The sequence below is a fragment of the Ammodytes marinus genome (genome assembly GCF_949987685.1).
Source record: "Ammodytes marinus genome assembly, chromosome: 10".
NCBI lineage: Eukaryota > Metazoa > Chordata > Actinopteri > Uranoscopiformes > Ammodytidae > Ammodytes > Ammodytes marinus.
The window spans coordinates 7,796,167-7,810,725 of record NC_137214.1 but is presented as its reverse complement, the minus strand read 5'-3'; the positions used below and the strand labels follow the sequence as shown (position 1 = coordinate 7,810,725).

General features: G+C 42.6%; 2 protein-coding genes across 2 annotated transcripts; one reads left to right on the top strand and one right to left on the bottom strand.

The window, feature by feature from the left end:
- Window positions 1-1,111: 1,111 nt before the first annotated feature.
- Window positions 1,112-4,709, bottom strand: pcdh20l (protocadherin 20-like; the record flags this gene model as incomplete). The annotated part of the gene is made up of 2 exons (XM_080035731.1): window positions 1,112-3,649; window positions 4,662-4,709. 2 exons carry the CDS (start codon window positions 4,707-4,709, stop codon window positions 1,112-1,114), a joined length of 2,586 nt encoding a protein of 861 aa, XP_079891857.1.
- Window positions 4,710-6,496: 1,787 nt separating this feature from the next.
- On the top strand, window positions 6,497-12,128 carry LOC307257031 (regulator of cell cycle RGCC). The gene is made up of 5 exons (XM_080036148.1): window positions 6,497-6,609; window positions 7,651-7,815; window positions 8,830-8,910; window positions 10,094-10,156; window positions 11,504-12,128. The coding sequence occupies exons 1-5, from the start codon at window positions 6,588-6,590 to the stop codon at window positions 11,509-11,511; spliced, it is 339 nt and encodes a 112-aa protein (XP_079892274.1). The 5' UTR covers window positions 6,497-6,587; the 3' UTR covers window positions 11,512-12,128.
- Window positions 12,129-14,559: the final 2,431 nt, after the last annotated feature.

The window sequence follows — 14,559 nt, the reverse complement described above, 5'->3', positions numbered from 1 at the left end:
TCAAAGCTGCTTCTTAACACACTTTCATCACCTCCCCACCGCAGAAACACTAAACCCTTTTGTGTGTCTAAATACTCTAGACTCCCCACATCACTCGGTTGGATATCTGAGAAAGGCACAATCAACTCAGCGGCCCATTACCTTTAGTCGTCTTCTCCGCTGCAGGGGTCATGGGGAATGATCGCTAAATATAATGACTTAAATGCTGGTATTTCAGAAATGCTTTGGCTTGTTGTGATATGCTCTATCTATGGTGTTAATACTGATACGCAACACCTGTCCAATGCATGTGGTGTGAATAGACCAAGTCTCAGTGTGTAACATCAAATACTTTTCTTATCAGATTAACTTGTGTGTTCGGTAGCTTACACGGGAAACCTTTCCTCTTGCAGTTTTTTTTGAGTAGGCTTCACCCTGTGTCAGAACATGTTAACACATTTGACTTTTAACCCTTACATGCATGATGTCCACATTTGTGAACAGTACAATCTAACTCCAATTTAGGTTGGTTTATCATGCTTTCCTTCAAAGCACTTTGTTAGTAGATTGATAGCAATAATGTGACGGTAGTTACTATCTTGTGTTCCAAATATTCACTGCTTGATGAAATCATCAATTAAGGATGACTAACTGTGATAGCCATGTGTAAATTGGCCCAGGCATATCTGTAAAACTATTTAGTTAATTAGGTTAATTGAGGCACCACATTGGTTTTGGCATACATGTACCACAGTTCTAAATAAAAACCACAGTGTTTTTCCTCTCTTAGTTCCTAAAATAGTTTTTTTTTAAAGTAATTGAGCTTCAAAGCACATCATTACAAAACATATTATTCCTTATTGTCAGCTGTGACTTCATATCCCATTAATTTGTTGCAAGGTGTCCATATACTTGGACAGTGAAATAACTTTTAAATTAAACATACATTTTTTTTTTTTAATTTTAGAATTATTTTGAGTAACACGATAACACTTTAAAACATCTAGATTATTTTTGTCATAATTCATGCATGAAAGAATCCTTTGACAAATACAAAAATCCAATGTATTTTATTCACAGGCTGATCTAAACCTTGACACAGTGTGAGTGAGGGCATACACATTGCTGCCTGTCAGTCATCAGAGTAATATTTGTCTTTGAGCTTGAGTGGTATCTCATTCTCCTCAATGTTCCTCCTCTTGTTCTGCTCTAAACCATTTCTCCTCTGTTTCAGGTATAAAACGGCTGCTACTACCAGCAAACACATGGATGCCAGCATCATTCCCAGGCCTACTAACAGTATCTGCTGACCATACCTGCTGTCCTCTACCTCACAGATGGGGGCCTTTGACGGGGTTCGAATCAAATCTGGGGTCCCTGTCCATGTGGGTGCCCTGTCCAGGTGGCAAGGCTCTGCGCTCCCATTGACCAACAGATTCACCCAGACAGTGGTGTAAAGTGGAGCTGGCTTACCACTGTCTCTGACCACAATGAACAGGTGATGCATTCCCAGGTCTTTCCCTAGAAGTTGCTGAGAAACAGTGATGTTCCCTGACCTCGAGTCCACCAAAAACGGGGAGCTGTTCTGTGCTGGTGCTACTGCTGTGTACGTAATCTCCGAATTCAGCCCAGAATCCTCGTCGATAGCGTAGATCTTTGTTACCATGGTGCCTGCGATGGTCTCGGGAGGGACAGTCAGGCATGAGGAGTTGCTGCTTGGAAGGATGACCTTAGGCTGGTTGTCATTGATGTCCTCAACAAAGATGGTTACCCTGGCAGTGGAGGTCAAAGCTAGCGGTTGCCCATGATCGCTGGCCAGCAGGTAGAGTTCATAGCGGTCTTGTGTCTCGCGGTCCAAGTTGGTAGTCGTGCGTAGTGTCCCTTGGGCGTTATCCACAACGAAAGGTCCACTACCGTTTACCACGCGCAACTCTGTGTTCCCATTCTCCCCTTCGTCTGGGTCCGTCAGCCCTATCCTCCCCACCTGGGCCAACGGCGGTACATTCTCTGGGACGAAAAAGATGAAGTGAGGGGTCAGAAAAGCAGGTGCATTGTCATTCTGGTCCAAAACACAAATGGACACCGTTGCGAGTGACTCCAAGGGAGGTGACCCGCCATCTCGTGCAAACACTGTGATTATGTGCGCACCCTGCTGTTCCCTATCTAGAGAGGCTGTAACAGACAGTTGACCTGTCACAGGGTCAATGCTAAAGACCTTAGAAGAGCTTTGGTCCAGCCTGTATGTCACTTTGCCGTTGTGTCCGCTGTCTGCGTCCTTAGCAGAGACCTTTAACAGCGACATGCCTGGTTTGTTGTTTTCCTCAACGTCCAACTCAAAGCCAGACTTTAGGAAACGTGGGGCGTTATCATTGACATCTGCCACCGTCACCCTGATCACACGTCTGGAAGGAGCGATCACAGAGCCTTCAGCCGATCTCCCGTGCACTACCACGGAAATATGATGTTCACGTTTCATCTCGTAGTCGAGGGGCTTTGATGTGGAAAGCAGATATTTACCATTCTGTGGGCTCAAAGTGAACGGCACTCCTCCTCCTTCACTTTCAATGGCCAGAGACCAGCCTTTGGAGCCGCTGTCACCCTCCAGCTCTAGCACGGCTAAGATGGTGGGGGGTTGGTTCTCTGGTAACACCAGGGTCTGGTTGTGATGCGCCGCTATGAACCCGATCTGGATGGCAGGCCCTCGGTTGTCCTCGGGGACCAGAGATACGGTTACCTGAGTGTCTGCTGGGGGGCAGCGAGGCCCAATGGCTAACACTTTCAACAGCAGCTCCTCTGAAGTGTCACTCTGGAGGTCCTTGGTTAGCCTGATGTCACCGGTGAGGCTGTCCAGGCTAAAGAGCTCCTTGGCCTGTGCGGACACTTTGGGACTGAGGGAGTAAACAATGGCAGCGTTGGGGCCCAGGTCTAGATCAGTGGCAGTGACCCGAGCCACTAGAAAGTTTTTCGGGGAGTCTCCGGGGATGGTGACACTGCGAGGGCTGTCCTGGCTAAAGTTTGGACAGTTGTCGTTAACGTCTGTCACCGTGACTATTAAAGTGGCAGTGGCACTCAGAGGGAGAGAGCCGCGGTCGGTGGCCACAAGCGCCATCCGATACAGCTCCTTAGTCTCCCTATCCAGAACCCTTAGCACAACCAGCATGATGACAGGCCCGTCTTCTTCTTCAAACTCCAGACCGAAAACTCCATCAGAATGTTCCAGGTGGTATCGCAGCTCGCCATTCTGTCCCACGTCCCTGTCCTGAGCCTGTTCATCCAGTAAGAAACTGGTCCCCACTGGGGCGTCCTCGGAAACCCTCAGGTGTATTTCAATGTTTTCAAAATGAGGCGCATTGTCGTTGACGTCTTCTACGATCAAAGGAAACTGTATAAGGTCTCCCGAGGGCCCCACCACAGCATTGTGCAGCATAATGCATTCCTCTGCCTTTGTCTCCTCGGGGCACAAGGCCTCGCGATCCATCTTTTGCTCAGTGGTGTAGAGATTCCCTGTGTTGATGTCCATCCACAGATACTCCCCCGTCAGCAGCAGGTACGGAGGTGGGAAGTGTTTACCAAGCGACCCGGCCAGAAAGCCAGGCTCCTGCTCCTCTGGGACTGAGAACCTGACAGAGCCACATACCATCTGCCGGAGGTGGACCGCAACCAGCAGATTCTGATGAGAAAATAAATAAACAGGTAGCAGTTGTCAGTGTGTCAGCGTCATTGAAATATATTATTATATTGAAAAAAAAAGTTAAACAATTAGTCTGACTCTGTTAGCCCTTTGTGTTTTTAGGATCTCCTAATGCTATTTCAATGTTTTTCTAAAACAAAGTAAGCTATTGTTATGCCCCTGTCAAACTCTTTGAATTGCATTGGGTCCTAATTGTGCTATATAAATAAACTTGTCTTGCCTAAACTTGCAATTTGCTTTTAAAAAGCACCACTACTATCATTTTGCTTTTTAAATGTTGGTGATGATTTGACAGTCTGTTTGTTGCACTTGAAAGTGATTGTGTGCAGAGGATTTCCCTGGTGGAGATAAGGTTTAAACCTCATGCTTCAGCGAGCTCTTTGAAAAGCAGGCAGCTGAACAATCAAGGTAATGTGACGCACGTCACTTATCTTCAACCAATTACTCTCACACACACAAATAAGCACACACAGGAAAAACAAGAAGCAAAAATAGCAAAAGCAAAGCCTGCATCTGGCATTACAAAATAAAAACAATAGAAAAAGAAAATTCATATTCAGTTGCATTTTACTGTCAATGTTATTGCACAGTTTCTGTCAAGAATTTTACATCATTGGAGCCTGCCCCTTTCAAAGACCAAGTCACTCGTGACAGACAGTTAAGTATTTATTTTCTTATCATATATATACTTTTTTCTTATCATTTTGTTTATCTTATTTTTTAAATAATGTGTTAGTTCAATCCTTAAAATGCTCTAAATGGATATCACTTTTCATATAAACCACAAACTTTTGACTGCCTATCCAGGTGCCCTATCCCACATTCAGTGCCTTTTTACATATATTTACTAAAAGAATTAGAGCAAAAATGAAAACATAAAGACAATAAAGAACAGCGTTACAGGTATTAGCCTCTCACTCAACCTACAATAATACATGGATTAGATCCCAACGGAATGGAAAATGTATTGCATTTCCTTTGCCCCACTGACCTGCAGTAGTCCAGCCCAGTTCATATTATCAGGAGTCCCATGGCCCATCGCCCCTCACACATGTTAACCCAAAGTTCCTCGACAGCAAGTGAGCACAGAAGACTGAAGCAGCGACCTAAACCTGCACAGCTCAAGGCATATTTCATTACACGCCCCTCCTACAACACTTACCTTTGCGTGTCGGGGCTGACACGGGACACTTTAGAAGGATGAAAGGTTTACCTGCATGAGCTGAACACATGCATTTGGAGCAGTTACTTCAATAATAAAATGCTGAGAAAGCACGCGGCTTATGTTATGTATATATCTTTTCCTCAAGTATACAGGACGGGAGAAATGTGCAAATACCAAATGTGCTTACACAATAGTTTTATTTGGCACACACCTGCCATCTATTTTTCTGTTTTGTTTTCAAAGTACTTCATAATGTTTTCACTGTCCCTGTCCCATTGTTTTCTTACATATTTGCCTTCTGGTGAAACTATAGTGCTGTAATGTCCAAATTTACAGAAGCCTTTTTTTATCCTGGAGATCAAGTCTTCATAGATAACTCCAATAAGAGTGTTTACAATAGCAATGCTTATTGTGTCTTGCTGCATTCACAAGGGGAAAACACATGGATCTAAAGGGGTAGTTTTAGGTTAACATCAGGTCAAAATTGCTACTCAACTATCATTTTGCAGTACATTTCATTGGGAAAAATTGTACTTCTTTATTGCACTATTAATCTTTACTGACACATAACTTTATAGATTTAGATTTTAGATTCAAATCCCATGGTTAAATATGATGAAGTTTCATAGCTGAAACACAGGATATCAATAAGTCCCACCTCACATAGCAACAACATTACAATGCTACATGAAACAATTAACATAAATGTGCATGAATTATAACATAGGCCTACCAAATGATAATAGGCTAATCTCTTTAAGGGACTATTTTGCATCATGAATATGTTTAATACTTGAGTAAGTTTACACTAACTGTGTTATTCCCTTTACTGTCGTGAAGGATCAGAATGCTACTACTGGTGAACGTGCAAAGCCTACTTCACTGATCATTACATAACAGCCTATGGCCCTTGGGACTTGAACAGCTGCTCTATGGGAGTTTCAGCCGACATTGCTCTCGAGCGGCCTCTGTCGGCATTCAGAGTACTGCACCTCCGACAGCACAATTCAATTAGTCAAAGAAGTTGTCGCGCGGAGGAGAGACCTTTTGTTCAAGTAGGGCCTGCCTAAGTCTAGCCTACCCTGAGTGAAATGTATAGTGGGAATTCCCACTATAAAAAGCTATGTTTCCAAGTTAAAAAAATAAATAAAAATTAAAAACATTTAAAATTGTTAGGATGATGCGTGACTGACAAGGCCCTAACAACGTGCATTTCATCCGCGGATGATCACTGTCTATTGTTCTTCAATAGAGCTTCACTCAGTTCAGAATGACTCTTCAAGGTTCTACTGTGGCAAGCTTAAAGAAAACGGGATAAATCCCGTATGAATAGGCTACTAAACGGTCTCTCTCTCTCTCTCTCTCTCTCTCTCTCTCTCTCTCTCTCTCTCTCTCTCTCTCTCTCTCTCCTTTACAGCATTGTGGGGGCTACTATAGGCTTACTGTAAACCTCGACATTATTACGTAACGGCTTATTCCGTCTCGCTCATTTGCTTATGATTTTTTATTTTCTTTTTTCTCTTTTGAACTTTTCCGCCCACTCTTTCCAGCCACAGCAGCAGCAGCAGACATCTGGGCTTTCTCTGCAGCACGCTGATTGGCTGGCCCGGGCCGCTATAAACTGCGCAGAGGGTGTGTGAAGGGCTTTACAATAAAAAGTACAGTCGCGCTCTTTCAGCCTTAAAAAACCCCGCTCTGAACCCAATACACACACACACAGCAGACTGTCGGTTTATTTCTCACTGTTCCAGCATGTCCTCTGACATTTCCACAGGTGAGTCCAACAACGACTAACTTGAGCCATTAGTTTTAAATGATACAGTGATGGTGATAAAAGGTTTATAACTAACAGTATATAATGCCTTCAGAGAGGCTTTAACTTAACATTACAAAGGGGTCTAATCTTTTTCTTTTATAGCACATCCTGTTGATGGGCTACAAAGCAAAGTTACAATTAGAGAGTTAGTTGTTTAAATGGTGTAGCCACCCATTCTTCACATTGCTGCTATGTTTTGCCAAGGCTAAATGGCAAATATTAGCATTTTTTATTTATTTAGACAGGCTACGTAACACTTTTTTTTTAGTTTATTTTTCACATTTCTGTTATTAATTATTGAAGGCTGCATTCTTTCATAACTTACCAAACATTTAAGTTTTTGAATGTGGATGTAATTTATAATAGATAATGTATTCGTCCCTGAAGGGAATTGTATCGTTGTTGCTTCTTCTACTACTTCTACTATTTATTTCTTAATATGCTATGGTTAAAGCTTTGATGTATTCATGTTAACCCAAACAGAATAGCATTGTGATACACTGTGGGTGTGTTTTTTACGTCCTGTGCTGCATCCGTTATTTTATGACGGGGCTTTTATTAAAGAAATGGGAAACATATTGTTTTATTGCAGCCCACAGTCGACAAGTTCCACTTTTAATGTAATGTTTGTTTATCACACCTGGTGTTTTACAGCCTGTTGGATGTTTTATAAGCCTTATGAGCTCTTAGGCTTTTTTTCCACACATTAAATGATGTGATACAGCTACACCGACCTAAACATCAACTGCAGCTTTTCTGCTATCAGCTTTTATGATAAATTCATGTTAAGCCAGTTTTATTGTATTTTTGTAATTTCCAATATGTCTGAGATGTTAGTTTGTTCATTTTGTATCAAAAACATTCCCAATACACTGAATTTAAACTTTCCTTAAAAAAAAGGAACTTCAGAACTTCCTCCGACTCCCTTTTTTTTAAGATCTTAACATTTCCCCTGAGTGTGCAGTCATGTGATTTGTCATATTTTCCACACACACACAGACTTGGACTTGGAGCTGGGCGAGCTGCTGCAGGAGTTCCAGGATGTTGTGGAGGAGCTGAAGGCCCCGTGTCAGAGCAGACCTCACCCCTACCAGCACGTACTGAAGGAGGCCAAAAGCCGCACGGCGCAGGGGGAGGACAGCGGGGTGGATGACTCAGACTACAGTGAGTGACCACATTTAATGTGATGGAGAGACAATGTTGGCTTACTGTTCAAAGTGTATGGGGGAAGGAAATACAGTATGTTATCATGGTGCATGATTTCCAGGGGGAGGGAGGTTGTATGGGAGTCCCAATGGGGTTGCCTAGTGTTGAGTACCTTAATCAGCAAACAACTGTAGCATGACACTTTTCATTTGCATGAAATGAGCGGAACAAGAACACACAATCTCTATTAAAGGTGAAGTCAGAGTTTCTGTAGAATTCTTGTTGTCAAGCCCACATTTTATTGTCAAAATCAGCGATTCTCCTCACTATCCTTCCTTTGTGTGCACTGGAAAAAAAATCCAGTGTTAATACACATCCTAGGCTCTGTAAACGGGTATGTAAACATAGGGTATCAAGACGAAGGGGGCCACCATAGCTAGCAACATGCCCGTTTACAGAGCCTAGGCTGCGTATTAATACCAAAAATATATTTTTCAGCGCACACACGGTACAGACGGATAGCGGATCGCGGGGAGGTATTCACTGACTTTGACAAAGAAGGGATTTTGACAACAAGCATTCTCCATAGTTGCTGATTCCACCTTTTAAAGGGGCTGTTCATGATAATATGAACCTGTATACTGGAATGAATTGTGATTATGAGTAGCCCATCTATTCTGTCATCGTCTGTTTTGGTTGTTGCCTGCTGCTGCTGTTGTAAGTTTGTCGATGGTTATGAGATAAATGAACTAACAGTGTTTCCTGCTCCCAATGCGTCAGTATTAATCAAGGTATTTTGTCTCACCTCGTCTCTCAAAGTGTGACACTTGGGAGTCGATAACCGCTTACACGTGTTTACCTCCATGTTACCGCACGTTCCTGTCATAACGTAGCAACCCGTTCATTGTGTTGCTTACAATCGTTGCTATTGTTCTTGTGTTGTCATTTGCATGGGCTGGCCTTATACTGCTTGTCTTATGTTTATTATCAGCACACTCACTCACCCCCTCCTCTCTCTCTCTCTCCCCTCAGGCAGTGAAGCCTCTTTGGGAAACAGTTTGAATACCAGCGAGGAGGAGCTCCACACAGCAGGCATAACGCTGGCATCCAAAGGTATAGTATAGGCCTGCTACTGCTACTACTAAACACTGCCCATCATCTCCATCCAGATAGCCCCCTCGTTCTTATAGCGATCACCATCACCTTTTGCTCTGATCACTATCCCCGCCACACACAAAAAAACCCTATACATTAGGCCCTGGAGCTCTTTTGTTTCTACACAACAAAAGCCCCTGCCGCTTTGACTGACGTGCCAACCGCCCCCCCCCCCCCCCCTCTCAACACCCACCGTTTCCAAGCCTCCTGCAGGGCTTATGTAGTGAGGAGACTAGCCCAGGTGTGTGTAAATGAAGGAGAGGTGTACTATGCATTTTGCATGCAGATGCAGACTACTGTTAAAGGTGTAATCAGCCGTTCTAGAGAATCACTTTTAGTCAAAATCAAAAAAAATTATATCTCTTCCCGACCCGCTACCTGTCAGTATTGTGTGTGTGCGCTGACAAAAGATCTGGTGTCAATACACAGCCTATGCTCTGTAAACCCGCCTCTTGCTACGGTGTCCTCCTTGTTTACATACTAGTTTACAGAGCCTGGGCGTTGCATTAACACTGGATTTTTTTTCCAGCTCTCACACAGTACGAACAGGAAGTGGATTGCGAGGAAATATTCACAGATTTTGTATAAAAGTAATTTTGACAACAATTTGTCCAAAATCACTGAGTCCACCTTTAAATCTCAATGGATACAACCAGACAGAATACCTGGATCCATCGAGCTGTCGAGGTCCCTTTGTGCTTAAAGGCCTATTTCACCGGTGATGTCACAGAAAGAGAAATGTAGGGTTAGACAGTGAGACCATAAAACACTCTTTCTGCCTTTTCTCAGGCTAGGATGAACCAATTTCAATTTTCTTTTGCACATTTATACTACATAGGATCTCAGAATTCAATACACCTTCATATTCCCACCAGTGAAATAGGCCTTTAAGATCAGTTTTATCTCAGTTTGTAGAGAAGAATGTGAAAAAGCTTCTTGCCGGTCCAAAAGCACTTTGGCTCACGTGTAAATGCTGAGAAAGACCTAGATGAGTTTTCAGCATTTGTTCCAGAAGGAAATACCGCTGAACGGAGCCACATTTTCTCCACAAAAAATGTTCCACTGCTGCTTTTTTTTCTTCTTCTTTCAACTTCTTTAGTTTCTCAAATTCCTTTTTTTCACTCTGTTCCTCTTTCTGCAGCCAAGCTCGGAGACACAAGCGAACTGGAGAGTTTTATCAACATGCTGGACCAGGAACTTGCAGGTATGTATTCCAGAGAATTACACCCCCCCCCCCTCACACACACACACACACACACACACACACACACACACACACACACACACACACACCATTAACCTATATTTTCTTTAGTCATTTTTGCACCAATGCTGACACAAGCCAGCAGGCCATGATGGCAGAGACATTGACAGAGTGCTTTTAACACATTGTGAAACAGTAGAGAAGAGTCGGTTGTAGGAGCCACTTTGTTTCTAGCCTGTACTAACCCCCCCCCCCCACACACACACACACACATCCCCCATTTATCTCTGAGCACCTCTTGTGTGTAAATGCCATGTCAGGGGACTGCAGGGAGACTATCTACACAACCTTTAGTGGTAATAGCATACTTGACTACATGAGCATCATGATCCCGCTATCTGCTCTAGAGCAGTGGTGTTTCAGAGGCCTAGCCGTGTACACGCACACGCCTCTGTGAACGGACACAAACCACAGAGAACAAAACATATACATCCATTCTTATCAGTGGTGTTGACGCAGAGAGGCTTAATGTTACATATTAATCGTAGCGCCCTGTTTATCTTTACAAGGCAAATGTATTAGTCTGTGTGTGTGTGCAGGTGTGTGTTAACCCTCTAGCATAACTTTAATGTACTACCCTAAAGTTAAAGGACATTGAGGACAAAAATGGCCTCTTCCAAAAACTTGCATGATAATGTCATACAAATATTTTTGTTCCTGTCTTTTAATCAACTTCTGTCCTGATCTGAACTATCAAATATTTTAGTGTTTTCAGTATTTTTACTCCTAAAAGGCCAGTTTGATTACATGATGTCACTGTTGCTTTAAAAAAAATAAAAATAAAAATAAATAAATATTGGTATTTTCCACAGAAAAAACTAATAATGCCTCAAAATCAATGTTGTCTCTAATCTTTGACATATCGAAAAACTGTAATTAAACTAGAATCCCCAAGCCGGCGCCGCCCAACATTTATTATATGGAAAATAACTATTATTTTGAGTTTTTCATAGATAAAAACAGTGCCATCATGTTATCAAACTGGCATTTAAAATAATTGCATATTTGGTAGTTTTCATCAGGACTGAAGATGATTAAAAAATGTAGCCCAATAGAAAGTGGGAAATTTTTTGTTTATAATATTTTTTGAGCAATTTCTGGAGGCGGGGTATTTTAATTGGAAGAAAAAAAAAACTCTTACTGATTTGCCAAATTCAAAATTGAAAAATTCCCTCCTTGGACAAAAATGCCAAAAATGATACCCAGGGCTTAACATGCCCGTGTGCTTGCTCTCGTATTCTGGCTCCTAAGCTTTGTACTTTTTCTCTACCTCTTTTTCCTTTGCAGACATGTAAGCAGAGAGAGAGAGCGAGAGAGGGGGGGGGAAGCGAGCCACGTAGAGGAAGCAGGCCGGGGGCGACACGGGCGAGCAGACAGACAGGCACATCCACACCAGAGCAGATCTGAAGGGAGGGCCAGTGCTCTCCTGTTTGCTCCGGGGGGCAGAGAAGGTTAACATCAGGAATTAAAAGGGCTCTCCATTACAATCCAAAATGCAAGAACACCTCCAGACCTCCTGGCTAACACTGCCGCGGCCAGCCAGTCCCTGCAGCGCCCCATCCAAGATGTGTGACACATTTCCAGACACTAGACAAAGCTCTTCCATCTGTTCAGGAAGAGAGAGGGGAAAAAAAACTGTCTAGAATATCGAAAAAAAAATCCCATAAGTGTTATGCAAGTAAAGGGCTCTACATCCTCAGTGCCATATTCTTTTCTCTCAAAAGAGGTTGATCTGTGTCTGGTTCAAATTTACAAATGGCACTTTAGTTTTTCAGATCTGCTGTTGTGTAATATCCAATGTTTTTTTTTTACGTGCTCAAGTCTCCACTGTACAGTTTTTAATTAATTTTCTTTTTACATAACTTGTTGTACAGATGAATGCACATGTAAATAAAGCCAAATTTTGATGGAATATTGTATTACGTTTCTGTTTTTAGATTGATGGATGGATAGATGGATAGATAGATAGATAGATAGATAGATAGATAGATAGATAGATAGATAGATAGATAGATAGATAGATAGATAGATAAAAGGACAGACAGACAGACAGACAGACAGACAGACAGACACACACACAGTCAGATGCATGTTTGATAAAGTTTCAGCTTGGAAGCTTCTAAGATGCTCATTTCACCTTGGATTGGTGGCAATAAATTATAACATGGTCGTAGCCCCCACAGAAGGATTACAGCACATAGTCTAAATGAGCATTGTCTCTCACAGCGCCGCAAACTGACGCACTTCCTTTATGAATCTGTCCTCACGTGGCGTCTGGGCTACATGTGTGGGTTTCCTGATTGAGTGTTTGCAGAAGTGAAACTCTCACAGTGCAATCAGAACAGACATACAGGAAGTGGAGGAACTAAGAGAGAAGAATGGGGGGTGAAGGGCTCCTGAGACATGTGGTGTGTGTGTGTGTGTGTGTGTGTGTGTGTGTGTGTGCGACAGTAGCAACAGTCAATTTAGTGGATAGTATGAAGGTGTAGGAACACTGAATATAGTTCGCTGTCAGCACTGTCAGGAGGTATTTTTTAAGAAAGTGAAAGGCTTTCAACATTGTGTGTGTGTGTGTGTGTGTGTGTGTGTGTGTGTGTATGGAATGGGATGTGGCCAGCAAAGCCAGCAGTTTCTCTGCATTATATATGGAACACGATTAAATGTAGCTTTATATATACATTATGTTTGTGTACACTCTCTATCTATCTATCTATCCATCCATCCATCCATCCATCCATCCATCCATCCATCCATCCAGCCAGCCAGCCAGCCATCCATCCATCCATCCATCCAGCTGTAGGTTTACTACCTTATAGTCACCTGTTAAATGTCTCTCCTCCCCGTTGTCAAAGCAACCCTCATTGCTATGAGAAACAGACAAGGTGGAAGTGAATGTTGCGGTTTTGGTTGTAATTTTGGATTTTTCACTTGTGACTTTCCATTGAGTGACATCAGCGTTATAATCCAGCTGAAGGGTGCTGAATTATTTTGAGTCTGCTGACAGGAATGCCAGATTTAGCTTGAGGGAGAGGCTGACTGAGGAACCTCAACCAACAGTCAACTAGTGGTCCACCATTCGATTGAAGTAGTCCGATTCGACTGCCAATCTCATAGTTGAAATAGTCTAAAAATTTGCTTACGAAACTAGGATCATTCCATTCTGGCTAGGGGGTGCTCAATGTCTGATTTTAAATGGACTTGCTTGGTTTCTCCCAAAACATCCATATTGTGTTATAGGCGTTAATGTCAGCCTATTATACAGTTGGAAAATAACTCATGAGCTTTTAATCAATCTCCTTAATGTGCGTGTGATGGTAGACTAAGTCACAACACATTTTCTTCTGTCAACAAGACAAACTGTAATTGGGTGTTTCAACCCTTTTGTCTGGTGTGGAAAAAAATGCAACGCAATGTCGCACATGAGAATATGGATCAATTAGCAAGAAGAAAAAAACATGATTCAACTTTCAATATAGGCAAGAGATTGGACCAGTCAGATTCAACTTTGTAAATTCTTAAGTCTGGGACAGCCCTGTACAGTCAACAATCTCTGAAATATGTATCCACTATCCACTCTTTTTGTAATTGCACATTGCAAGACTGACTTCATGGTGACGCAAACCAAGGTAAAGTTTGATCCTCTTGGGAACAGAGATGTTAGGGACCAGCAGTTTATTGAATTCTCACTGTTTTCTCCTTTGAAATTTCCGGACAGCTGCTTGATACGACCAGCCATCCATAAACCAGCCCTGCTGATGTATTATGAATAGACTGCTTGTGTTTGGAGATCTGCTTTTTGACGTCATATCAGTGGCAGTGAGGGAATGGTCAAAGGAAGGAAGGAAAGGCATTCCTTGTCTGTTTATGTCTCACTAGAGGACACTTTGTCCAGAAGGTCCACTGCTGTGTGAACGCTGTGTGTGCTTGCGTGCATGTGTGTTTGTGAGTGTGTGTGGTAAAGTGAGAGCAAATGAGCATAAAAATGTGCCTTTACGGTAAAGCCAAGAAGAACAGTGGGGAGCATAAATAAAGACACCGAAAGGGAAAATGTATTGTTCAAACAATAGGGAAATACACACAGAGGGGCGGTACACAGTGCAACCTGCTCCTCCTGTGTTTGTCTGTTCCACTTAAGAGCCAGGCATGGAGATGACTGATTGAGGCCACAGCTGTTCAGTCAGCAGAGTATAGTAACAAACAAAGTTGGAACTTCCCCCTCCCAAAACACCATCCTGTTTTCGTAGACCGAAGGCGAGGAAATGTGACGGTGTGGCGCAGACAAAACTGAACAGCGTTGAGCATTCCATTGGAATCATTTTCTTTTGTGTACTGTGTGTGTCCCA